Raw genomic sequence first — 27936 nt, forward strand, 5'->3', positions numbered from 1 at the left:
CTATTGGTCATTCAAAGAAGAAACTTCGATGGCCACCTTTCCCTAACTTGAAATTGCTACGAGCAAGGGATTCAACACGCACTGCATTCATTCAAAATAAGTTTCAACCAGTATCTACTTTGTTATCGTTTTATGAAAAAGATTATCACGTGTGCCTGGCTTGAACTTGAACATCATCATCAGTTTAATTTTGGGGCGCACCCGATCAAAAGAAGTTCAAATGATTCATCAATCTAATCACTCCTCCCTGGATGGGATGCTAATCCATTGTAGGATCCTCCCTAGCATTCTGTCAGGTTGCCCCCACAGATCGTAGTTACCCATTTGTACACCTGGGTGGAGAGAGGCACTGTGAGAGTAAAGAGTCTTGCCCAAAAACACAACAGAATGAGCACAGGCTGGGCTTGTACCAGGACTCCCCTATGCGGAGTCCAGCGCACTAATCATTAGGTCACGGCTCCTCCCACACTCCCCACAGCCAATAGACGTAAAGCGCAGAAAAGGAAGACATCTAAAAAATTATGCTCAACTGAACAATTCTTTAATAAAGCAGTTTAAACAGCCTACATAGATTACCGTAAAGAAGGTTTAAACCTCTTTACGTTATAACAGCATAACATTATACAAATACAGTAAAAATGTTTGTTAGCTATTGTCTACGTTTTTTTAAGAAAATTAGCCTTGAGGTCTTACAATAAGGCTGTTGGTATATTCAGCCTTTCAATACTACGTCTACTCTTTAACTATCTAGTTTTACACTACCAAGAACTCTTCAACCCTTTTAGTGCTTTCTGTATTTGGATTAAAATCGTAATTCTCACAACTGGCATTATAAACCAACTTTTTAAAAGAAATTAGTTCAGAAAATTTGCTATTTCATCAAGACTACAATTATTTTCGTCAATTTTTTTTTTTCGCCTGTCTTTTGACTATTTGAACAGAGAAATTAGACGGATATCAAACGGTGCACTGAAAAAGTTGTTGAAAGAGGCTCTGGATGGTGTTAAACTGATAACTGAGAATAGGTCAAAATCTTACCTGTCATATGGTAAATGACACGTTTTTTTTTCTTTTTTTTTTCTGATACCTGAAAGTCAGTTCTGCAAAGACTATACTAATAGCTAAGAAAGGGACTGAAAAATCGGCCAAAATTTAACTGATAACTGGAATTACAGAAACCCCATCCAGACCCTCTTAAAACTGTCCATTCTTTTGAAAGTGTCAAGTCTAAAATAGTTTTATCTCAATAGGAGGTTAACATTGCACTTGTACGAAGAAGTATAACTTTCAGTTCTATATATTAGATAACTACAATTTAAGTCATATATTTACTAGATTGAATATAAAAAATTACTTCAATCCTATCTCCTACAAAAAGCAAAGTGCTATTTTAGAACATTTAAGGTTCAGTTCAGTTCAGTTTGAAGTTCTAATTTAGTCCTGAATATACATTCCTTTACAGCAGGAAACGTGTGCCAACATCGTGAGTGACTCACGAGTGCAACAACGTATTTTTTTTTTTTTTCAACGAAGTAAAACCCAACAACGAGAATACCCGGCACAAGAGTTAAGACAAAAGGAGCATTAACAGAGTGTACGTGCCGTGTCTATGAAATCTTCGTAAAGGTGACCCGAAGATTTTCCCTTTCTTGTTCAATTGGAAACTAGCCAGACCTCTGCGAACGTCGGTAGGCTCAGCTCGTTGCTATGGTGACTAGTTAAGAATAAGTTGATATTTACTTACTAAGCTCTGAGTTAGATAGGTTCTATTTATCTTTCAATTAAATAATGTGAAAGACAACACGTCGTGGTTTACCCCTCCAAACCGGTAAGTGGCATTTGGCTATTATACCGTAACAACAAGCAGTACAGTTGCTAGAAGCGCGAAAGTTCACGTAATGAAACCAAAACACAAACAAAAACAAAAACTGGTGAAGGAAACAGACTTGAATTGGCGTCAACATAGAGAAGTCTATTAATTTGGAGGAGCTTATGGGGCCTGGACCAAGTTCAAATATCGCATTTCACGTTCCGATATCTTGTTCCCATTTAAGCTAATCAAAACTATTAATAAGTTTGCTTGTTGATTCAGACGGCCGAACTCTAAATGCGTCAAGCCTAATTCACGGTCGTGAGCAAATGAAGAAGAGGTTTGAAAAGGTTAAAATTCCCTTCTATTTGGCTTCACTTCAAATAGCCAGTTTGGGAAACTAATCACCAATGTGCGAGAAAAATGCTAATCTCCAAGTTTAATCAGTTCTTGCGAGTTTTTCTACCGTGTTGAATTGTGAGAAAGTCGGAGGGAAAACAAACATTTACCACCAAAAAATGAAAAAAAGTATACTGATTCTTGTGGAAATGGTGTTTTTGAGAGATAATCGAAGGCCTTTTGTGGCATATTCTCACGACAGTGCTATTACAATGAAAATACAGTAACATATTTTGTGCATGCCATTCGGCACATGTGGAGTTTGACTTCTAAATCAACTATCAAAATTCCTTTCGAAAATTCAACTGGCTCGGTCGAAGACGCTTCGAGAGTCGTATTTAATTTCAATCTCTCGAATTTAATCAGTTGTAACCTCGAACTTCTCATGCAAATAATTCCTGAATGAGATCCAACAGATATGAAATACAACTTTCGAACAAGGCCTGAGATGTAGGAGCTCATTTTCGGAAGTTTTTGGGACTGCGGTACTTAATTTAGTCTAAAACGCATGTCTTGGCTTTTAATTATTAGATCTGAGAAATTGCGAAAGATAAATAATAGGCTGTTGTAAGATTTGCTCCTGGCACGCCACCACGTCACCACCAGGTAGAGACAAGCAACGATAGCTGAAGCCTCAAAGAGATGGGCTATAAAACCTACAATAGTGAAAAGCAAGAGAGTATGAGTCAGAATGCAATCTACTGACTGTAACTGCTTATATTGGTTAGACTTGTCTTGGAGCCATGATTTATTGTTACTATTACCATTTTAGTCATCGTCATCATCATCATCGACACACCATCATCAACGTTTCCCAAAAGTAATAAGAGCCAAGATTTTGCCTTTAAACAAAGCGTTTTCACTTGATTTGTTCGTGCAGGGTGTCGTTGGGCTTTTCTTTGCCGTAAAACATTTAAAAATCCGATTTCAAGCTGTTCAAAACGAGAGAAATATCCTTTTTCAAGAAACGAGTGTTTCGCGAGTTCTTTCTTTTGTTCCTTTAATTGCCTTTTAGAACGATTTACGCAAACCTATCAGAAGGGAACTTTATTTCTTAAACGAGAACAAAGATTACTTAAATTCGGAACAAACGGTCCTTTTGTAATAATATGGAACACAAAGTTCCTATTTATTTCGGTGTAAAGGAACAATTTGTTATGTCATTGTACTTTTAGGAACAATAGGTCATTTTTAAACAGTTCCGATTTTGTATTTGTTCTCTTTTGGGTGAAAGGAGAACAAGCGTTCCTAATCTGATGCTCACTTAACCCAATAGGGAACTCTTTGTTCCTATTAACTTACATAGTACGCGGTTTACCTTGATAAAAAGGTACGATTCACAAACTTAAAACTTTGTTCCTAATCAAAATGTCCCCGTTTCCACTGCATGGGAACGGCAATTTCTCAATACACGACGATGCCAAATCAATTTAAGCTGGTGTCGCCTGCTAGAGGCTTATGAATAATCAGCTGACAGGCCCGTGTAAGTTCAAACTCGGTCCTTGATTTCTTTATATTGTGAATTATCAATGACCAGAGTGAGAAAGGGCATGTCCGGACTTGTTTAATTGTGTTGTGTGAACAGTGGGTCAGAGAAAGTGCGGTAAGGGGCAACATGAATCATGTTCGGCCAGAGGGCGAATAAACAGATCTCTGATTGGCCACGTATTGAATGATGTCTCTTGGAGGAATAAATACGCCAGCTAGTATGGGAAGGCTGGTGTGTCTTGTCGGATCATTGCGAGTTAAAATTGGTGTTGCAGATGAACAAACGAGGAGACGCGGTTGACTGGTCAATCAACGTTACTAAACGTATCGCCGAAACACAAGAGGAACATGATTCTGATGGCCTTTTTCACTGTTCAGTCCAAACCTACAAACATGATGGATTTACCACACCAAGAGGCTACAAGAAACACGTAAAGGACAAACACCAATGGTACTTTTATTTCGACAAAAAGCCAAACTTTGGCCTTATTGAGTCGTTTCATGCTCAAGGCAACGAAAATGAAGGCAACGAAAATAAAGCCAACAGTCGGGACATAACGAGCCAGACGTTCTTAGCAAACAAAAAACAGACCTGGGATCCCGTGGAGATGTAGAACTTTTAGTCCTACATCTCCACGGGATATCCAGTGGCTTACAACATTCCAGTGTAATCATATCCCTGTCGGTGATCGTTTATGTGCCAGAAAACGCGTCAAGTTTTGCACGAATGTGTCATAATCGTAAAGTGTGAAATTATATTTACTGTAAGACAATTCCATCGTGTCAGAGAGATACAAAACATTTTAATAGTCGGCGATTCGGGAAATCGCGCGACTGACGTGAAGAATTTGGATTAAAAGAAAAAATAACGTTGAAACAAAGTGTTTTCTAGGTTGGGGCGCAAACGCCAGGTTAAAACTTAGACTTTTTGATACATTTCTTACTCTTGTAAAGCTACGGAGCACGTATAGATGAAACGTTTTCGCTAATCTCAGTTATCACTGTTATTCAGTAAGCGAAGTGACTATGCCCAGCAGCCCAGAAATGCCCGAGAGTCAGAAATGTTCTCAGATTTTCCGCGGAAAGCCTGATTGAAACCTGTTTAGGGTATTCTCTGTATACATGTTTGTTGCTTAGCGATTCCAAAAATAATCTGAATTTTCTAATATTCGAATTCGAAGATCATGTGCACCGACACTTTGAAAATCAGTTAATGTTATGGGCAGTCAGGAAATTATCTCAAAAATTATGTCAAAGCTCTCAAGAGCGATAGAAATCTCGAGTACATGATGTAATTCTTTACGAGAAATGCCGAGCGATTCTGGAAACAGCACGACGGAAAAATCACTATCACGATTTTGTTACATATCCCGAAGCACTCAGCAACTGTATTGCATGGACTTCAGCCTGGATGAACCAGAAAAGGATATGTAACATGTTCCTATAATGTCACGCACGAGGGTAAAATCACTATGACGATTTTGTTACATATCCCGAAGCGCTCAGCAACTGTATTGCATGGACTTCAGCCTGAATGAACCAGAAAGGATATGCAACATGTTCCTATAATGTCACGCACGACGGAAAAAATAACTATGACGATTTTGTTACATATCCCGAAGCACTCAGCAACGGTATTGCATGGACTTCAGCCTGGGTGAACCAGAAAGGATATCTAACATGTTCCTATAATGCCACGCACAACGGAAAAATAACTATGGCGATTTTGTTACATATCCCGAAGTACTCAGCAACTGTATTGCATGGACTTCAGCCTGGGTGAACCAGAAAGGATATGTAACACGTTCCTATAATTTCACGCACAACGGAAAAATAACGATGGCAATTTTGTTACATATCCCGAAGCGCTCAGCAACTGTATTGCATGGACTTCAGCCTGGATGAACCAGAAAGGATATCTAACATGTTCCTATAATGTCACGCACGACGGAAAAAATAACTATAACGATTTTGTTACATATCCCGAAGCACTCAGCAACTGTATTGCATGGACTTCAGCCTGGGTGAACCAGAAAGGATGTGTAACATGTTCCTATAATGTCACGCACGACGGAAAAATAACTATGACGATTTTGTTACATATCCCGAAGCGCTCAGCAACTGTATTGCATGGACTTCAGCCTGGGTGAACCAGAAAAGGATATGTAACATGTTCCTATAATGTCATGCACGACGGAAAAATAACTATGACGATTTTGTTACATATCCCGAAGTACTCAGCAACTGTATTGCATGGACTTCAGTTTGGATGAACCAGAAAAGGATATGTCACATGTTCGTATGATATGAACGAGCGAGGGAAAAATGACGATTTTGTTGTTGTTTTTGTTTCCTATAGTGTCACGCATTACTGAAAAATTTTGTGGTTTTTGTAAAATATCCTGTAGCACTCGGTAACGTAGAAATACTGCGAGGACGTTTGCGTGGGAAAAACAGAGCCGATTTATAATATGCGGCTACATGGTGATTTTACTATATATCTGGATTCGTCTTTCAGAAAACAGTTGGTGTACCATGGTCTTCAGTCTAGGGTCTAACCCACAAATGAAAATAGTGATTTAACATTTTAGTAGCTATCTAGTCCCCATACAATCTAAAAGCATGACAATGGGTGTAAGTCATGATATAAATAAAATATTGATCGGAAGACTTAACTTGGTGCGTTTGACTTGTTGAGTTTTGAAGCTGTTGTCTTGATTCGATGCTCTGGGAGGTTGGTCACGGGCAGCGCAAGCTGAAAACACTTTCTGGTTCTCTCCGTCGTTCTTGGGTGAATGAATTCATGTATAAATCAATCGTGGCTGGCGGTTTCGTTTGGTTTTCAACAATTGTTTTATGGTTAAAGCGAAAACCAATCCAAATGTATAGTCAGGGCAGCTCCTTTGTTTCCCTTCCCGTGAAAAGAAAACCCACGCGCCTTCTTTAACTCCTCAAGGCAAATTCGATTGGAAACTGGCTCAATTTCGCACAAATGCGTCAGAGAGACACCATATCTTCTAACTCAGAGGCGCATCTCGTTTTGTGTCCGTTTTCAACGACCGATGACGGGTTCATTCGAAGTCGAAGTCTTTTATATATATATATATATATATATATATATATATATATATATATATATATATATATATATATATATATATATATACTTCTTGAACTTGAACAGAATAAATTTATAGAGCGCTCGACTCTGAGAGGAGCAGTGTAGATAATAAACAATGGTAGCAAGACTTCAATTCATCGTTTTATTGCGACAACGCTGTTTCGTATGGTCAAAGGATGACCACACTCATCAGGCAATATCAACGAATGACCGTTAAATTTCACAAACTGGCAATTAAAAGCTAACTTTAGGTTGCTATGAGATATAAAACAGTTGCTATGATATGGAAAAACAGATGCTATATAACATTGAAAAACTGGCAATAAAAAAAAAATAATAATAATGAAATAAAATAAAATAATAATAAAATAAAAAATAATAATAATAAAATAATAAGAATAAGAATAAAAAGTAAAATAAGAATAAAAAAATGAAGCAGTTGCTATGGGATTTAAAATCTGAAATCTCGTGTTGCTAAAAGATTGCGTTACTTGCTCACAAAGTTCTTGAGTAGGTATCTGTTTCTGTGGGGGGCACGCACTTGCTAGTTCGTTTCGCTTGTTCAAAGTACACAAACTCTTCTTACAGATGATCACGAATTTTTCAAAAAGACATAAATTACATTTGTTAGTAATGTTGCTATAAGGTCTGCACTGCTTAATGATTCTCCACTTGATGGTAAAAGGTTTGTTGTTGTCTTTGAGTGTCCAAATATGTTTAGATAGCTCAGTTTCGTTTCTCTTGTTTTGGTGTCGAAAGGATGCTGTGTGATTCCTGTAGCGCTCTTTAAAATTTGTGGCGAGGCCCACGTATGATTCTGATGACGTTTGTGTTGTGATTGTGGCTTGGTAAACTACATTTTGTGTGAGGCATTTTCCGTCCAGCGGGCATTGATCCTTTTTTCTGCAGTTGCATTCTTTGGCGTTTGTTTGTGTTTGCGACTGGTGGTAATCTGATAGTAGTGCTTTGTTGTGTGACGAGATGATACTCTTCATGTTAGGCATGCAGGAGTAGCTGAGCTTCAGTGTGTGCTTGTTGAAGATCTTGTGTAGGGGGTGTCCGTTAGGGAAGCATCTGTCAATGATGTTTAGGAACTTCCTTCCCAGGTTAGTTTTCACGTTAGCATTCCATGGGGGGTTGTACCATACGATTTTTCTTTGGCGATTTCTGTTGCGCTTTGGCTGTGGTTTATACGTGAGCTTGTGATTGTAGCCGCTCTCGTCAAGCGCTTTCTGGTACGGCGGAATCGCTTCGTCGAAAACTTTCTGGCTAGATGAGATGCTGGTCAGTCGTTTGTTGATGTTTTCTGGAATGTTCTTGCTTTGGTTGCGCTTTTCTTTGAAATTACACTGACACGTGACACGTAATGCAAGCAGGACCTTCTTGTTTTGTTATCTTGGAGCTCGAGGCTCCCATACAGTCGGAATTAATCAACCGCTTAACTATGCTGTAGAATACTTTTCTTTAATATCCTTTTGTTTTGTTGGGAGGGAGGGGGGGGGGGGGGGGCGGAGGGGGACGGGAGAGACACAGTTTACTAATTATCCGAAGATTGTACGAATGTTTCCGAACACTCTCCGAATTCTGAGAAAATTTCCGAAAACGTTCGAAAATATCCGAAGATTGCCGAGGAAGATCCGTGGGATACCATTTGCTACCACTCGCTATTTGAGCTATTTGTTTAACACGAGGAGAAAAATTCATGCATCATGTATAATATTGTTTGCATAGGTAATCATACCGTATAGAGTTATTTGCACGAGTGAGTTTTTCAAAAAGCTGAAAATTGCGCGAGCCGCTTTGAAAAAAAAACTCCCAAGTGCAAATTAATTTCTAATTGAACTCGAAACATGAAAAAAATTTCCGCGATACAACGGTAAAAAGTAACTTGGTCAGCGGTCAGCTTCAAAAGAAAACACGAACTCGATTTTCCGATGAATTCTGACCGCCTATAGAAGTTTTTCAGAGTGTTGTCCGAAGGGCATACGAAACTTTCTGAACATTTTCTAAAATGTTCCGGAGATTCCCGAAGATTTCCGAATTAATTATTATTTTTAATTATTATTTTATTTTATTTCTTTTATTTTTTATTTATCTTATTTCATGTTTTAATACCCTCGACCCTCGACATAGTACCCTCGACCCTCGACCCTCGACAAAAACCCAGACTCCGTTATGCTCAACAAAATTAATGTCCTACTGACAGGTGATAAACTGGAACATCCTATGTTATAAGATTTAGAGGACCTATACTTCCGGTCATGGGCGGTGAGGCCTCCATGAGTAAGAACCAGGGAGCGACAGAATAAGATACTCTGAGTAACAAAATAAATGAGCTTAAAAAGACACGGACACGTTTTTCGAGTGAAAATGGACGAAACTTCCAATCGTAAGGGTCGAGCAGCTTAGCGTAGGCCTCATCCTGAAACATAAATTGGGTTGTCTTGTCGATCACGCCTTTGTTGAATGTCTTTTGTTTGGTAATTACTTTTCCAATATCTGCGTTTCTGATGGGATTTAACCTGAACTTTTGCTGACTCACCGAGAAGCACTAGCCTGAATTTACCTTGATCAAGTCGTATTCAAGAGCCAGCTGTCCGGTGAACTCGCGTTCTTTGTCTTCAAGAATTTGTAAAAGCTTGTCAGTGAGATGCTTTACGATGGTGTCTTCAAAGTTATCGCTTTTGCCAAGTAGCCAAAGGAATTTCTTTGTGGGACAACAGAGTTGGTATGTGTATTTAGAAGACTTCACCTTCTTGAAAACTTCTCCGCCGTGCAGTGCGTAACCCAGCTACACCATGGCTCGCTCGATTTATCGCCACCACTAGCAGTGATGCAAGTACTTATGCGACTTTTGGGGCTTGAGAGGGAATATGGCATTCTTTGATTCCGTACACGTCAAATTCCAGGCCAGCACTGACAAGAGCTGGTGCCAATTTGTCCCGTAGCTTTACAGCAAACTTGCTAGAAATAAGCTACAATCTGACAACAAGCTCGCTTCCATGCAGAGACTCCATAGGCTCGTCTAACAGTTGATGTTGTAGTATTACCATGCCATGGGCAAATGACTGGCCCACATTTTTCTGCCTAAACATGTTGTTGTGATCTTTCTCAGTGGAACAGAATTGTGCGGCTGATTCTTCCTCGTTGCCGCTTTTACAGGCTGGCAGGGATTTTGCCGTCACCTCCATGCCCGTATTTAATAAGGCCGTGCAAGGGCACTGTTGATACGCGCATGCCGTTGAAGGACTGCACAGCTATCCAGTATGTTATGGCTGGCCAGTACTTTTCTTCTGTTACATCGCTTTTCACGTCTTCTTGATGTTGAGTGTCTTCACTTTTCTTTTCTTTACTTCTTCGCTCTAGGGAGGAGACAGAGGAGAAAACGAATGCCACTCCCTTCATTTGTTTTATTGCCTAATCGCACTCGTTGCGATTGCGGTAAATGTTTAGCCAAAGACCGTCAGCTTTTCTCTCTTCGCTTCCTTCAAATCTGTTGTACGATATTCTGGGTGATAAAAGCTAACAAGTTCCTTGGACAGCTGGCAGAACTTTGCTTACAAGGGCACTTCGGATTCCCTAAATTTTTAAGAACAAGATTGAAAACAAACTCAATAATGAATATGACGCTAATCGATACATAAAACTTTTCAAAACTAAATCAATAAAATAAAGACGTCCTTGTTGTCCGCCATCTTTCCATGTAGTACCTGGCGAATTTGCAAGTTTTCGTCCTCGCTTGGTTCCCAACGCCGAATATCCCTTCGGCTTCACTACAAAAGTTTCAAGGCCGTTTTTGCAAAACAACTAAAAGCAACCTTTTCTGCTTTACATCTTTCTGAACTACGCAGAAACAAGATTTCAACTACCAACCTTTTTGTTGAGCGACCTTACAGGCACTGACGTCATGATTGTAGACTTCTCAACTCGGAACGGCGTTGTTTTTCAGTCTTGATTTATACCAAGTGGTAGCTTGATTCCCGAAGTTTCGGTAAGATCTTTTGTTAGCGGTAAATTCAGTAAACAATCAACAATGCTATGCATTTTTTTAAATCCATCACTAGCTTTGAAAAAGGAGTGTTTCTTAAAGTGTTTTGGAGTTTTGGCACGTCACTGTACATTAAAATCAAGCTAAATTATAGGGAGCTACCTTGCAATGAATACAAGAGAGAATGATGAACATTGTAGTACAAGCATGCTATCTCCATAACTTCGCAGAGATCAGTACGATCTCGCGAATAACGAAACCCTTGGAGACACGTTCAAATATCAATGGACAATCACTGACAGAGAGACAGAATTATCAGTTTGTATAACACACTTGCACATACTTTCCCCGGTGTATCCGTCATATTTTTAAAAAAGGAGTTTAAGAAAACCCCGACGGCAACGGCTACGTCAGTGGTTAAAAGATATCTGAAGTGCAACGGGGAAAGCGGAGAAATCGGGGGCAAAACTTGCAGTAAATGAGAACTGCAGTAAAGGAATATCAAATTTCCCTAAAACAAGTATACCTGACGACAGAATTGTAAGTGGTGTCCCCGCTGAACCCTGTGTATTCATCACACTCAAAGAATGTATGAAATCTGAGTGCAAAATGAATGTAACTTTACTCGGTTTCATTCTTTGAAAATTTGTCCAAGATCAATTTTCTTCTTTACTTTCGTAACCTTGTTAATTTTTTTCTGTCAGCCATTTCTAGAGTCCTTAACTCAGAGAGCAGGCCTTCCTTTTTAGCTCTCCGCACCGGATACTTACACCAGAAGTGATATAAATTATGCATGTACACAGCCAGTGCTCCTCCTGGAAGGCAGCTTGCACAGGCTGCTGCTACTTCAGGCCGTCCAATTGCTGCGACAACTGGAAAAAGTAATACAGTTTAAATCATTAAATGTGGATACATAAATGATTCAGGAATAAGAGCTAATGAATTAAAATCAAAATATCCCTGACTTTTAAAATTCGCTTCTGGACCGCTTTCCATAAAAATTACGTGTGTGTAGTTTATTCACCATGTGCATCATCGTTGTCGTCATCATTATCACAATCGTCGTCGTTGTCATTAGGAAGCTCTATTTATAAAGAAAGCGCTGGCCAAGGCGACGCTTAGTAAAAAAAATATTAAATTTTACCTTTAAATTTTGCAATTACCTAAATCCGTTTAATACTTCTATCGCTCAAAAAATTTGATAAAAATTTGTCATGATAGCTTTAAACTTCACTGAACGGGAGATAAGAAAAAATCAGCTGTCGTAGAACAGGTTCTCCAATCCATGAAGAACTTGGGTGTTCCACGTGGTTGTTTTGTTGTACGGCCCTACATTATTCGTCGCCATTGTGGTTTGCTCAAGTCTCATATTGTCGTTTTACGTTTCTCTTATAGAGGAGAACTGGGCTACTGGATATAAAACCTCGGGTATAAGCTCTCCAGTTGCCAGTAGGCTTTCCTGAAACGTTAAGAGAGGCACACATTCTCTTTTTCATATCCAAGTGAAAATGACGGGTGGTAGGGTCTGGGGCCTTTTGATTATAGTGCTGGACTCCGGATACTGCCATCCATTTCGGGCTCAATATTCTGGCTGCATCACTGTGTTGTATCTCTCCCCGAGACTCTTTATCCAGGAAATAGATTGTAACCCTGCGATGGACTAGCATTACATCCGGGGAGGGAAGGAGAGCACAAATATTACTAGCTGGTTCATGCTAGTGGAACCGTAGATTACTTCCGGTACGATTGGCCACTAGGCTCTAACATAAACACTTCTGCTTGAAGATGTTGGACATTTACAGCTAGTCAGTATGGCTTCCAGCAATGAACTCATTCCTATGAAGTCAAGATACACGCGCACATAGCTTATAACACAAATGGCTACAATTAGCCTAAAGTATAAAAGTCAATTCAGGGATACAATAATATATTTTTAGCATTCTAATTATTTTAAGCTGAGGGCCCCAAGTTTATCAGTAACTTAAGTTACTGTCACGGGTCACCCTCATTAAATAAAGTCTTTCACTTCACTTCACAATGGAAAAGATCAAAAGTACGGTAGCTATTACTTACCTGCGACAACAGCGGTGAAAACGCCAATGATGCAAATTCCCCCTCCAATGACAGTAAGCATGCCAACACTACTTAAATAGTTATTGATGTCTGATGCAAGCATTTTCTGTACCCTGTCTACCTGGCTCAGGTAGTCAGCGCATATCTTTAAGGTTTCTTCAAGATCCAATATATCCATTTCAAAGTCAATCTTTTCGCTTTGGGAGATTTTGTATCCTTTATTTCCGGCTTCTTGGATCTGTATGAAAGTGAATAAAAGCATACAGCTAAAACAGTGTTAGAGGAGCGTAATTTAATAATTCTCATATACATCTTGATGAAGGAGAACGTCTTAAATTCATTTCGAATTGGCACCGCGTTCGCTGTCCGCCAGGACGAGACTTGTGTCCCGATAAGTAAGCGAAATTGGGACGCGCAGTCACACCAGTGCCTTATAAATACGCTTTTTTGATCGTGACGTTTGACTAGCGTAACGAAGACGCAATCAGTACATTATCCATATGCAATGGTAGAACATCTTTAGATTCAAACAATTCTTGTAACCGTGCAAAAAGGTAACTGTGTGTATAATTATATTGGAAGATAAAATCGATAAGCTTTCTGTTCGTTCGAAGCTATTAGCATTTATTCAGCGTTAAGGTCGGATTGTGAATTAAAAAGACGAACAAACGGTTAGTGATATCATTTAATTAATCATATCACAGATCTTCTCAGACTAAAAACACACACCCTTTTGTTTATCTTTTGTATCGAACTCTCAATTATCTTGCTTCGCGCTTCGATCTTTTCCCAGTAGCCTTTGATATCCTTCACTTTAGGTTGCATTGATGCCGGAATGTTTGATTCCTCTTCCGTGATTTGACGGGACGTCATTAAAACGGCAGCAGCACCGTTACTCACGTACTCGTAGTTGCTAAATAGAATCTTCTGGCAGAAACCTCTTACAGCCAGAACATCCTGACAACTTTGAGAAGGCTGTTCAGCAATGAGGGTGTCGATAGCTTCTAAATGTTGTTTAATGCCGTTTAAGGTACTCAGGTGCTTTTCAACTTCTTCGGTCTGTTCGATAGCGTCTTCCCTGAACTTCCTTATAGAGCCACCGTTTATGTAATGTTCCCATTGGACGTCCATGCTTATGGTCACGCCTGCACCAAAGACAACAAGAAAACATATTAGAGTGCGACGTAATAAATGACTGGTCTGCCTGTTGCTGAGCCGGTTCGTAATCGCTTGTTCTCCATTTTCAGGGCTGTGAGGAGAGGCCTCGGGGTCCTCGGGGAGGAGAATGACTGCATGGATATATTAAGGAAGTGAAGTTTTCATTTCAAATACCTCTATCGTATGTAAGTTTAAATCCTTGAGCTTTCCTTGTTAGCCACATTTTCAACGTTGGAAACGAGTGCAATTCCAATGGCTTACGTTTAACTCAGATCAAGTTACGAGATGATTACCTGCGAATATCGCAGGTCTGAACAGTAAGGAAGGGCCAATATAAAATGTAAACGAATGAAACAACGTTAAGCAAGGGAATCCTTCCATATCATTCATACTGGATATTGACCAAGCTAAAAAGAGTAGTTGGAACTGTACACATGTGATGGAACGTGTAGCACTAGAGAATAACGAAACATTTTTTTTTGGCGAAAAATGGTGTCAACTATTTATCTTTGTGAACAAAAAGGATAGTGAAACTTTAAACTCCCGGTTTTAAGCTTCTTTGAGCTTCTTCTTTGAATTGGTGGAATAGGAATACATTAATAAGAGGGTTTAAGGTGTCTCGATAGGGTTTTTTTTTTTCTGAACCATACGTAGCATTTTAAATCAGCTTTTTGGCAGTCTTCTCTCAACTAGATCTATGTGCCGAAAATAATTACCAATTATTGGACGAGGTTGAGCAAAATTTCGTGATTTGTCAGACGCTAACAGATCAATTCTATTGATATGCGAGACTCTGAGAAATCACGATATTTTGCGGTAAATGAATTCAAAATTGTTTAAACAGTCGATCACCGAGTTTGTTTTCATATTTAAGGAAGACGCCTAAAGACGATTCCGTGGGATGCTTTGGCTAGTGAGCGTAGCATTGGCATTAACATTGGCATTGGCATTAGCATTGAGCATAGCACTGTCAGTTTGTAGTGGAAAATAGGGTAGGCGGAAAATTACACTGTGTGATCAGAGTCTCCTTCCCCGGCTCCTATTTCCTCTTTCCGGGTGATCTACAAGATGGAACAAGAGTGTGCATGGTGTTTAGAAATGGCATCAAAACTGGCTGGAGTAATATATTGCAACGTGGAAAATGGAATTTGTTTTTTTTTTAATGCGACCATATCACTTAAGTTGACAACTGCCAGAAAATTTGAGACATGAATGGTAACGCAACGTTTTTTAAAACGTTGCGTTTATCCAATCATAATATTTTAGTCTTCAAATAATTAAAATTTTTTGAAGACTAAAATATTGTGAAGAGCTGTATTGCCGTCAATGAACGTAACGAATCTACTAAAACATTAACAGGCTAAAGCACTGATTGTCTGTTATATAATTAGAAGCTCTTTCGTGTGAGAGGAGGACTGGTGTAGGGTAACTATCAAAACATTAAAGAAGAAGTTCACTCAAAAATAGGCACTTTTTTCTTTCCGCCAACAGAAAGCTAGTATAATGATCGGTCACTCACCAAAATTTCGGTCTCCAAAGCGCTTTCAAACCAAAACAACGCCGCCATCTTAGAGTAACTTAGCAGCCAGGCGATGTATGCGTGACGTCAAAGAGCTCAGCGTGAAGTTTGGCGCGACGTCGGCGGGAAGATTTGAATACACTTGTTGTTTCTGCTTTCTGTTACTTTGTTTCTGGTTGCACTTGTACTTGAGGGAGATGCTGTGAAACAATTTGCTGATGTTGGTGCAGAAACAGACTCCATCATAGAAGCTCCTGTCAAAACGTTTGTTAACGTGGGGACACAAACAGAACCCCTAGACGTCTTTATAGACCAGCCAGTTGTTGAATTAGCACCTGAGAGACGACGAAGAAAATATTAATGTGGTCCTAGATCGTGCTTACAGCCGCAAACCAGAGCAGGATGTTGACCCGCAGAATGCAGTAACAAACGTTGAGCCTGTCTCCTTGGCAGTTGAACACAATTCGGTGCTCTCTGACAAGTCTGATGAGGAATGGCGTGATGACATTGATGACTCAGGCTTAGTCTGCAGCTGCGACATCTCAGATGAAGATTGGAACCCCGAAGAAGATGAAGATTCTGATGGCGAAAGTGCAGATTTCTTTCATTACCCAAGCATCAACTGGCTTGAAAAAAACGAGGAGTCTTGTAACGAGAGCAAGTCAATTGTTTTTGACAGCTGTTTAAAGTACATATGACACGAAAAATAGTTTTTGCTTATTTGAAAGGCCTTTCAAAATACAGAAGAGTGGCGTTTCTCTTTTTGAAATAACTTTTTTCGTTTTAGAGATATTAAAGTTTTTCTATTATGCAAATTAGATCAGTTGTTTCAACTTTGCAGGATTTGCGGCGCTATCGTTGAGAATGCTTATCTCAAGCAAAAAGGAAACTTGATTTGTGTAACCACCGTGTGCAAAGCTGGCCACACTGAGCGTTGGTTCTCTCAGCCGTTAACAAAAGGGATGGCAGCCGGAAACCTTATTTGTAGCGGTCGAATCCTGTTTACTGGGAATCACTTCATGAAAGTTAGTGTTCTCATGAGTGCATGCAACATAAGATTTTTGAGAAAGGTGCTTGTTATTATATTCAAAGGAAATACCTCTGGCCAGTGGTGAACAACCATTACATTGTCCAGCAGAGAGAAATTCTTCAGTCATTTAGAGGACAACTTCTAATGCTTGCCGGTGACGGACGATGTGACAGTCCTGGTTACAGTGCCAAGTATGGGGCGTACAGCGTGATGGAAGTGACGACAGAAAAGATCGTGGATTTTTCCCTTGTGCAGGTATCTGAAGTTGCCAACTCCAATGCTATGGAGGAGGAGGGGTTGAAAAGGTGCTTTGAATTCTTAGAAAGAGATGGTCAAGAGATCGACTTGCTGGCAACAGACTGGTATTTATCTTTGACTAATGGCAGGTGCCTAATTATAGCTAAAAATGACCCAAAGCGTAGATCTACCAATCAGAAAAGCATGCCGTTAAACAGTCTAAAAATAGCTATTTGTGCAACATTATCCAGATTTAACTCGCGTAAATTGATGAAACCTTCAATATACCACATTTTCTATGGGTTTACCGCCTTAATAACCTACTTAGGATGCTGAGACATCACTCGAAAAGTATATAAATTACGAGCCCACGGCGAGTGATTTATAATCTTTTTGAGTGTTTTTCCAACATCCCAAGTATGTAATTACGCCGGTAAACCCATAGAAATTGCGGTCTATTGCTGTTAGAGATAATGTTTCGAAGATAATTTTACATAACTACATGTATATGTTAAGCACACACGCAATTTTTTTCGCTTTGTTCGGTGCGCTGTGCTTCCAAATTGTAACATCTATCGCGACCTGTAAACTGAACTAAATTATGTAAAACGTAATATGATTTTCCTTCCGTGTTAATGTACTCTTTATCCGATGGAATACTACATTAAAAGAGTGGGAAAACGTCACTGCCACTATAAAAGACTCGAAAAGACATTTAACCTGTCGACGTTTTATTTTTGATATGCAGGCATCTCCAAGTTGCCGCAATGATGAGAGCGGAAAAGGTCCACATCAAACACAGATTCGATCCATGGCACTTGGCAAAGTCCGTGCACAAAAGTATTGCTGCTGCGTCCAAGAAACCCGAATGCGGTGATCTATTGCCATGGACCGCATCTGTAGTTAATCACTTGTGGTGGTGCGCGGCAACTTCTGATGAGGATCAACTGCTTTGCCAAGAGAAATAGAAATCAGTCGTTTACCGCGTGGCCGACGTACACGAATGGCCTGATTTCCAATTATTTTCGGCTTGCGACCATGATGAGCTTACTAATGAGCAGAGAAGAAACAAAGTATGGCTTCCAATTGGATCTCCTGCACACAACGCTCTGAAGGAAGTGGCATGGAAACCTAAGCTGCAGAAGGATATCCGTCTCCTGGCTGATTTAGTTCAAACCGGATGTTTAGAGGTGTTCCATGGCTCAATGGCAAAGAAATATGTGAATAGGTAGCAGCATTATTCCTACAACGGGATGGTTAGCAGAACGCAGCTTGCTGTTATTGATCACAACTGCAATGTGGGGAGAGGGGTGGCCACCACCACTTCTGGAGATGAGCGCTACAAGTGTGTATATCCAAAGCTACAGAAACAGTGGGTGGCGAAGCACATATACTAAGAAAAGTCATATCAGTTTGTCCACGCTCTTCTGAGTGATACCATTTTACTGAAGAAGGGGGAGATTGAAGTTCCCGACCTTGAAAGGCCACACCTTCCATAAAATATTGCACCAAATCCCCGTGGAAACAAAGAAGACATCATTGCAATGTATGTGTCAAGACTTCAATGACAATTTTTCTTATTACAAATGACAAGGTATTGTTATATGGTACCACACTGTAAACAGTCTTTCCTGTGAATTTACTTTTACATTTTTACGTTCAATTTGTTTCAGGGCTGCATGAACGAATTGTTGTGATTAAGAATTTTTTTTGAATAATGAAACAAATTAGAGCCGGAATGCTAAGCCAGCCTTAGCGACTGGATCCTTAAAGCCTGTGTAATTGCCATCAGCTTCTGGGAATTCTTTTCTTATAATAGATGCAACACATGACGGAATAATTTTTCTGTCTCTCTTTCTCAGTCTACCGTATATCCACCACACATACTGTCTGTATGCTGCATAGCGACAGTTTCTGAAATACGCACCACAGTATACATGTAGAATGGTTTATGCTATTTTAAAAATAGAAATAGGTCCTAATTTCTTCAAGTTATAAAGATTTACATCTTTCATATCTTCTAATGTTTAAGGTGCTTGCAGCTATGTGACATGCAACTTTCAGAAGAATTAATAGCCTTTACTGTACTGTCTATCCGAGTTGTAAACATGTTATAGACTGTCAACAACTTCAACTGTTAAAAACAAAGCTTCAAGTGACCATTTTTTGAAGGATAATATTGCTTCACATAATGAAATAAAGACCACAAGGCTGTGATGTATAATTTTTGTTTGCTGCATTCTTGATGATAAATATTAATAAATATTAATTTATACATATACATTTCTTACCGGTTCTACATGGGTGAGGGTCCTGGCAATCTGTTTAAAATAATGGAACCCTGTAATTGCTGTCCTTAAAGCAGCCCGATTTAGGCATACGATAGAAAACTCTTCGTGGTCTGTTGTACAACACATCCCTGTTTCGCAAGTGAAGTGACTCCAAATTTAATTAGTTTCGAACAAAAATCCCTGTTTATAGGGCACGTTCTGTGGAATTTATAGCTAAAAAAACCTTCCTTACTGTCTATTTACGATTGAAACACACACCATTTTCTACGATTGCTCACTCCTTGTGATAAAAACATATCAATGACTATTGACAAGCCAAGTAGGGACTAATTAAAAACTTTATTAACTCAGGTATGAAAATGATGACACATGTCAGGTCATGGCAATGCTCATTTCCGAACGGGGCTTTTTAAACTAGGCTTAATCAAGGTAATTTGATGCTTGATTGACTGTGCATTGAAAGGGCGGAAAAGTACAAAATTGATAATATACCTTCCGCAAACTTGTTTTCCGATTCGGGCTCTTCGAGACAACAGATACATTCTCTTGCAGTCTCTCTGGTCTCACAACGACCGCAGGTGCACCAGTTCACATTGATAAGTCTTTCAGGCCCATCGTTATCATCCTCTCGATCAGGTGCTTGGTTTTCATCGGGAGCACGCTCTGGCTCGAAGCGATAGGGCTCCACAGCAGCCATTTTGCTGAGCTCTTTGACGTCACGCATACATCACCTGGCTGCTAAGTTACTTCAAGATGGCGGCGTTGTTTTTCGACTTTCGTGCAACTTTAGACGAGGATTTCACATGGTTTGAAAGCGCTTTGGAAGCTGAAATTTTGGTGACCGATCCTTGCACTAGCTTTCCGTTGGTGAAAAGAAAAAAAGTGCCTATTTTTGGGTGAACTTCTCCTTTAAGAAAAGTATTGATTGTCCTTAGAGGCTCAGTTGTGTGAGAGAAAAACATAACGCAACGTAACGTAACCGGTATATTGCCATTGATAATGTGTGCTTGTTTATTCGAGATAACAAAAGGATTAAAGTTTCCATGAGGACCATGAGCAATTCTTCTTAACAAATATTTCCCTTTGTATTTATAAATGTTAACAGTGGAACACTGAAAATAAAATAAACATCGACTGGAATAAAGCTTCTCTCAAACACTATTTACATGTGCGTTCTGGTAAACAGGTAGCTCAATATCAGCAAGAATAGACAAAACCTTAAACATACACGTAGCACGAATGTCGACTCATGGGTTGCGATAGAGTAAAACTCTCGAGGTTTAAATGTCTTCAAGTGCAAACTAACAGATATTTCAATTTGAAGCAATTTTTGAAATGGTCGGTCTCGATGTTTTCCATGATGGACCCCTTGATTTTGGAATGCACTGATTCAATGAATATGGTGTGTCAAAGTTGCTTCAAACCTCTCCTCTCCTCGCAGAATCTTTCGAAATCACAGCACTTTTACCTCTGCGAAAGTCATGTCATCTTGCATGTGCTTCCAAGTTTAACCTTCCAGCTGTGACGTGCATTCCATTGTCTATCAAATTTGTCGATTCGCGTCGACGATGAAAAAGGAACCCCGGGCAAACCTTTTAACCGTGGCCTGCAACAGGCATCCCACGGGATTAATCTCCGACAGTTCAAGGAAGCGATCCGCCATTTTTCACACGAGAGCGCGGTTTTAATTGTACATAAGCAGAATATTATTTACATCAAAGCACGTTTAAACGGTATTATGCATGAGCAGACAATTATTTGTAGGCAGTTAATTGGGGCTCACGTAGTGGGCTTTCGGCCAGTGGGAAGGAAGAAAATAATGCATCGAATGATAACACCAGTTGTCGAAAAGCCGGGATTGAAGTTTGGTACAACGTAATTTTTCCTTGATAAAACATTCAAACAATTTAAGTTAATACTCAATTTTAGAGCACTAATACAATATCTTCAATGTGATAATTTTCGCTCCCAGCTTGAAAAATAAAGAGCGCGTCCATGAGAAAACCAACAGAAGCAGGCAGGAGGTGATACAGCTCAAATCTCCTATTTTCCTCGAACTTGTCACAAATGTTAGGTTTGGTGAGCGAATGGTTATGGAAAAATAGTAGGTAAAGACGCTTGATTCCCTCCAAGTTAGGGAGACCCTGAAAAATGGCCATTTGGCAACTTTTAATGCAATTTAATTATCTGTCTTTGGTTTAGTATTTCTACAACGAGAAAAGCCATGTGAAGATGAAATCTCCTGGATCGTGTTCTACAATTAACAGACTCAGAGCCCAACAACTCATTTAAAATAACCAATTTAATTTGTTCCCATGGCTTCGTCTTCAGTGAGGTGCATATTCGTGGTGTTGGGCATAACCTGTAATTGATGGCAAATATCTACAATGAGCAACAACAAATTTACACAATTCTAACATGGATAGTGAGAGCCATAACTGAAGTTCTGAATGGATTGAATGGACGCATTCATAAACTCTTATCTTGGCTCAAAGTCTATGTGGTAAGCTTTCAGTTTCCAAAAATAAAGTTTACCTCGGGGCATAGGATTTTAAAGACGGGCTAGACTATTACGAGTATTAAATACAACCAGCAATCACTTCAATTTGTTTCCTCTTTCATTTTGAACTGATCACAGCGAGTCGGCAAAGGACACGAGTCACTGAGGTGAACTAAGGGGACCAAAGTAGACCTCAGAGTTTTAATTTTTTAAATTTTTTTATTCAACACATACACAAGCCGGAACAGAGCTAGAGACAGATGAAGATGCATCTGTGTTAATTTTGGAAACAACTTTCTCACGACTTTGAACCCAATATTCACTAGACGTTACCACTGCTGCCATGGACTGATATTTTTTTTCAAAACTCGCTAAGAAATTAAAATAATATGTTGCTTTGTGCACTCATCAGCATTGTTTCTCAGAAAAGCTAATTATGTGGCTTGAATGCTGTAGAACGTCAAGTGAGACCAACTGGCGCCTTGATTGTCTCCCAAGAATTCAAATTTATCTTCTAATATGATGCAAGAGTTCACAATCAGTAAGGTATTATCATTGCCCATTCTGAAATGTTGAATTGGAAGAATATCATAAGAAAGATATAAGAATCTATTTCGTGAAAATGTCTGGTCTTTAAAGAACAAAAACGACAATGGAACTGATCGAAGTCTAGGGATATTGTGGCCAAGTTCATTGTTTTAACTATGTGATTGGTATACAGCAATAAACTTCATGAAAATAAATTCAAAATTCGTTTCAAATGTTTTCATACAGCCAGACGATGAAAGAAAGCAGAAATAACCGGATCTAAAGTATTAATACATCACATTACTAAACGAGTTATTCAACTTATCGAATTTCCCAGAAATAACGCGGTTCGTGATTCAGTTCCATTCTTTGAGCCAATAAGTTACCTAAAGCGGCTTATCGTAAAGTGACAGCATTGATTTAAAACTCCATCGAAATATCTTTCTTTACCGTGAACAAATTTGTTTTATCTATACACACAAAACAAATTAAGCTGCTAATTTTACTTGCACAATACAGCACCGTAGCTTCGCTGGCCAAGATCGAGAACAGTTCCAGCCATGCAAGGGTTTCCATGATAAAGATTGATGGTCTTGACCAAGAAGCACGAATTAGGCTTCGGGTATAACGATAGGTCAGTTATTTTCATTGAGACAGTAGAAAGATATATCGGCTGTGGATGTAATTGAAAATTGTCTTTAATTTAAATCTGTAAGGCCAGGCAGAAACTGTGAATCGTTCATAAGGTGTGGTTAAAATCTTGACAGACAAGAAAACATCAGCCAATTTGGCTGCATCACGTTTCCCTTTGAAGTGTTTTTACACAGTTATATCACATTCATTTTCACTGAACGATTAGAATCGATCAATGAATAGGATTCCCGGAAAGCCAGACTATCAGGAGAATTAAATTCGTCAAAAGACACCTCAATTTGTTTCTCTTTCATTTTGAATTTGTCACAGCAAGCCTTCGCAAATGACCGCACGAGTCAGTTGAACTAGCTAGTTGGAGCAAAATGAGCTTCAGAGCTTTAATGCTTGAGTCCAGACGTGCACAAGAACAGGAACGGATGGAGATGCATTTGGCTTAAAACCAAGATCTTTGATTTACCTAGCTATGTTGTAGCAGCGCGGTTCTTGGAATTTCCAACCTAAACAAATGTTTATAATTGAACATGCCATTCCAATTTCGACGTGAAAAGGGAATAACTCAAGCCATCAGCTAATGAACGTATGCCTCTTCTCGGTTTTGTTATCATCAATGTCTACTTTCATCTAAACTGGACTGAATTCACCAAACCGGATGAAAATACTTCTTGGACTATTGTGAAAACAAAGGAAGACTGAAAGGTCTGGTTCTCCTGAGCGATTTTTAATTTTACTCGCATCGGGCCACATCTCGCTTGTTTTAGATGAAACCAATTCAATGTTTATTAATTTACAGTCGACAACCGTTAGTCACTGTAGAGAGAGTAAGGTTAAGATAAGCTGAGAATAGTGAGCGGACTTGATAGGGAAATATCGCTCGACTTTCAATTCCTTTGTGGCCTTGAGGCAACTTCAAATTCCCAGAAAACTAAATTATCAAATCCTTTAAGTTCTGAAGTTCTTATATTGAACTGAAAGGCATCATTAAAAAAGCCTTCTTTTTACCGAGTTCACCTCTCTTATCAAGTCTGTTCCTCCGTTCTATTTCTCTGTGAAATCTTGGTCCATTCTTAAAACAGTGAAAATATCATGCAGTATGACTTTCTAATCGGGACCGAAGGATGGCCGCATTGGTAAAGAACCCGCGGTTAGAACTGGTCTTTACCGGTATGTAGCAGTGTATTTTCCTGCTTATTACGGTCTTCGTGTCCTAATCAATTTTGGAAAGTAACTAACAAAAGATCTGAGAGAAACTGATAATAAAGTGCTCAGATTGGTCATTCAAAGAAAATCGTTCGATAACCATCTTGCTTCAACTTGAAATTTCTTCACGCAGGAAATTCAGCATGTGCAGCGTTTATACTAATGAATCGTACTGGCATTTCTATAACACATTAGTCAGCTGCCGGAAATAAAAGTCTGTTAAGTAAGTCGGAAGGAAATGCACCTTAGCCTTCATTACGATCTAGCTAGATCATCGGAAGTGCGCGGACCGGAACAATTGCCTCTTTTAATAGGACCTAAAAACCCAAGATTTGTTTGCTGCAACATTGCCCACAACTTTAACCGCCGTTTTTTTTTTGTTTTGTGTTTTTTTTAAATATGCAGTCATAGCAAACAAACTCACCTATACTTTCGACTTATCCACCAGGACAGGTAAGACTCGATGACATCAACCTGCAAGTTGTTGTGGACTGATGGCGAAGGATGCGCTCAGTTTATTCCGTTTCCAATCAAGCAATTGCGTATGTCTGTCAACCAACGCCTAACCTTTGTCCTCAACTTGCCAATCAGTAAACTAGAATTATCATGAGCAAGCTTAGTTAAGCAGGTTTTATTACGCTTGACGAGCTTTATTGTGGACGACCTCTCTTAGATTTGTCTTGTCTTTGATTACTTTGTCTTTGCTAATAAAAGTGTTGTTTTAACGTCAATGTAGTTCTTGGAGTTTTGACCCAAACAAACTTCATGTCTTCGCGATCTTGCCATGGGGTTACGGCATTTAAAACGATAACTGAAAAACAAAGAATTAAACATCTCTCTTTTGGTGTTTATTGTTGTTAACTTCAATTTCATTCTTATTTTTAATACGTAAAAAGAAATCAACAGAGCGTTGACAAAACTTCCAGCGTGCATAAATAATGTCAAAACGAACAACGATTAACAGGTTCTCCTAGACCTGCTTGTTTTAGTAGAAATTAATGCAATATTTCTTCATTTGCAAAGATCGACAGTTAATTTTACTTAATTTTACCCAGAAAATACCAAGCACACTTGATGGGAAAATATCACGCGCGACTTGCCTCTGTGCAATGCCTTTGTGCCCATGAGCCAACTTCTAATTCCTAGAAAACTACGTAATCAAATCCCTTAAGTTTTGAAGTTTGAGAGCAAAAATCCATCTTGATAAACGCCTTCATTTTCCGAGTTCATCTCTCTTGTCAGGTCTCCACTGTTGCTTTGACTTAATCCTTAGCTCATTCTTAATAGCTTTAAGCGCACGGATGATATGCAGTATGACACGAAATCTCAGCAAATTTATTCAAACTTTTGCCAACTTCCAAGAATGTTCTGGCCTAGACATAAATAAAAGTAAAACTGAACGCATGTCGTTAGGTTCAAGTCGCAAAAACATAGCAAAACCCCTTGGAATTCAGTGGTTGGCCAGCCGACTCTATACTTGTACTGGAAATTAATATCTCCTATAATAATGAAATTGCTTACAACATAAATTTTTTGAACAGAAACTAATCAAAATGAAAGACCTCCTTAACTTGTGGTATCCTAGAAACCTTACATTTTAGGGCCGCATAACGATTCTAAAGTCCTTAGCGATTTACAAGCTCGTTTATAACACATCTGTTCTAACTTTTTCATCAATGAGAATTCACCGCCACGGTAGATTAAGCAATTACACAGTTTTTAGGAATAATCAAGCTAAAATTAAATACAGAACAATATTAAGGCCGAAAGAGCAAGGAGGGCTAGACATGCCAGATTTTCAAATAGTCAATGATGTCCTTAAGGCATCAGTGACAAATAAATATATAAGAAAACCACCTATTGTAGCTACCGTTCTGCATGGAAGTAATGTAAGATATTAATAAATTGTAAATAATGTTAGCATAATATTTGTAAGTTTTGTTAGTATTGTGAAATTTTAAGTTATGTTAGCACTGTAAGTAGAGTATATAATTTTTGTATGTAATGTAATGCTATTGTTGCAATAATAAAAAAAAATATGCAATACAAATTCCTAATTAGTTGAAATTAAGACCAAAGAATGTAGGCTTTCGCGTCAGTAAAAACCCCGTTCAGATATGGTATTCACAACTTTGGTTGCATGAAACCTGAATATAGCCTCGCAGAGAACCTTTTCACCTTAGGACTAATGTTTATCAATGGATTATACTGGTTATTATGATTTGCGTATATTTATTGACTATAGAAAACAAACAAAAAATGAAGAGAATGCTTGATTGTATGGACTTGTTCTGCTGCAGCCCGCCCGAATAAAAAGAACTGCGTAGTCATCTTATACCAACTCACCTCCTCTTCTTTCCACCACAGAACAGTTAACACTTAATGGAACCAATTTGCACGCTTTTTAGAGCTGATGTCAAAGGATGCTTACAGCTTATTGTTTACGATTGTCGGGATTGCGCATGTCCGTCAGCCAACGCCTACGCTTTGTTCTCAACTAACCAATCAGTTACATTAAAATAAATGCCCTACCTGAATTCGTCAACACTGCTTGATATAGGAAAAGTAATAAAAATGTTAATGAAAAGTACACACGTTACGATGTAATTAATCACAATTTTGTTACAACTTTGTCACAAAAGTTTAATACCTTTTGAAACATGTTTGTTATAACTTTGGAACCGATATTCTCTAAACTTAGGATAAATGTGATGTGCTCTATGCACTCTTCAACATTGTTTCTCAGATAAGCTTATTATGTGGCTTGAATGCCTTAGGACTTCAAGTAAGACCAACCGGCGGTTTGCGTGTCTTCTAAGATTGCAAATTTTTCTACTAATAATAATTTAGATGGGTTTTATAGTCTTTAGATTACGAAGTGAAATTATTGGAGCATTCCTGAGAACCATTAATAGAAGGGCAAGACCAGTGTCCTTTCTGAAAGAGCCTAACTGTTAATTATAAACGACAATGGAACTGAAGTATTGCAATATTGCGGCCAAGTTAGACAATGTTTTAACCGATAAACTACAGGTAGAATAGAGAAGATGGAAAGCAATTCAACCTATCAAATTCTCCAAAAATAAATAAAGCGAAACTTCAGATAAATCAAAGGGTTTAGATTGTTCATTCAAAAAAAATCACGATTGGATATATATAGCCGTCTTGCCATAATCATAACTTGAAATTCTGGCAAGCAGGGGCAATCAACACGCGCAGCGTTTACATCGTTCACTTCTACGACACGTTGATCAGCTACATGGAAATGATATGTAAGTTAGGAAGAAAACTCCTTAGACTTCGTCGGGATCTAACTAGATCATCGATAGTACGCGGAGCCATTGCTTCTTGTAATAAGATTCAAAACGCGTAAATCTATTGATCTGTCCAGCAACACTGCCCAAAACTCTGAACATTTTTCAAAAAAGTGCGCACCCAGTCTTATTCCAGTTTTGATCTCAGTAAATTATGCATGAGATGGCCATAAGCAACGTACGAAGTTAATATTTAATGATTTCTTAGAAAGGCCAGACTGTTTATAGAGGCATTTTGTTTCACTGAACCCAGATTCTCGGAAAACCGACACGCGTCAGTTGCGCCAGTCAAAACAAACTCTTAGCTACTAGATTCGGGGCCTTAAAATGTTTTGTGTCAACAAGCGTACAAGAACTGGGCGTGCGGAGGCGATGCTAACAACTGAGGCCATAGATTTACTCAAAGATTAACGTATTCTTTAGGTTCGAAGTACATTATAAATGCATACATCCTTGATACGGGATTCAAAGGACACTTTGAAAAATTTCCCGGAATCGAAACTACATTAACCGGGAATATGTTTTAACGCGGGCAATAATCTCGGATCATGGACCAAACCAGTTCAATTGAACTGAGAGTTGTACCCTTTAGAAACACTTTGCATATCATACAAGAGAAATGTGTTTGT

At 38.9% G+C, this 27936-nt stretch overlaps 1 protein-coding gene and 1 pseudogene across 1 annotated transcript; both read right to left on the reverse strand.

The window, feature by feature from the left end:
* Positions 1-530: 530 nt before the first annotated feature.
* Positions 531-24865, reverse strand: LOC110046088 (uncharacterized). The gene is made up of 5 exons (XM_089298808.1): positions 24418-24865; positions 13609-14024; positions 12880-13117; positions 11577-11678; positions 531-2865 (listed from the first exon to the last, which is right to left on the reverse strand). The coding sequence occupies exons 2-5, from the start codon at positions 14008-14010 to the stop codon at positions 2699-2701; spliced, it is 909 nt and encodes a 302-aa protein (XP_089154934.1). The 5' UTR covers positions 14011-14024; positions 24418-24865; the 3' UTR covers positions 531-2698.
* LOC149106687 (P2X purinoceptor 7-like) lies at positions 18551-19952 on the reverse strand (annotated as a pseudogene).
* Positions 24866-27936: the final 3071 nt, after the last annotated feature.

This window comes from Orbicella faveolata, unplaced genomic scaffold (genome assembly GCF_042242905.1).
Source record: "Orbicella faveolata isolate gen_17 unplaced genomic scaffold, um_ofav_v1 contig_3, whole genome shotgun sequence".
NCBI classification, from domain to species: domain Eukaryota; kingdom Metazoa; phylum Cnidaria; class Anthozoa; order Scleractinia; family Merulinidae; genus Orbicella; species Orbicella faveolata.

Coding starts and splice junctions, on each gene's coding strand:
- LOC110046088 (XM_089298808.1), bottom strand. CDS start 14,010: ATGGACGTCCAATGGGAACATTACATAAACGGTGGCTCTATAAGGAAG. Junction 13,118..13,608: donor TACAAAAGATAAACAAAAGG/GTGTGTGTTTTT, acceptor ACTTTCATACAG/ATCCAAGAAGCCGGAAATAA. Junction 2,866..11,576: donor TAATTTATATCACTTCTGGT/GTAAGTATCCGG, acceptor TCACTATTGTAG/GTTTTATAGCCCATCTCTTT.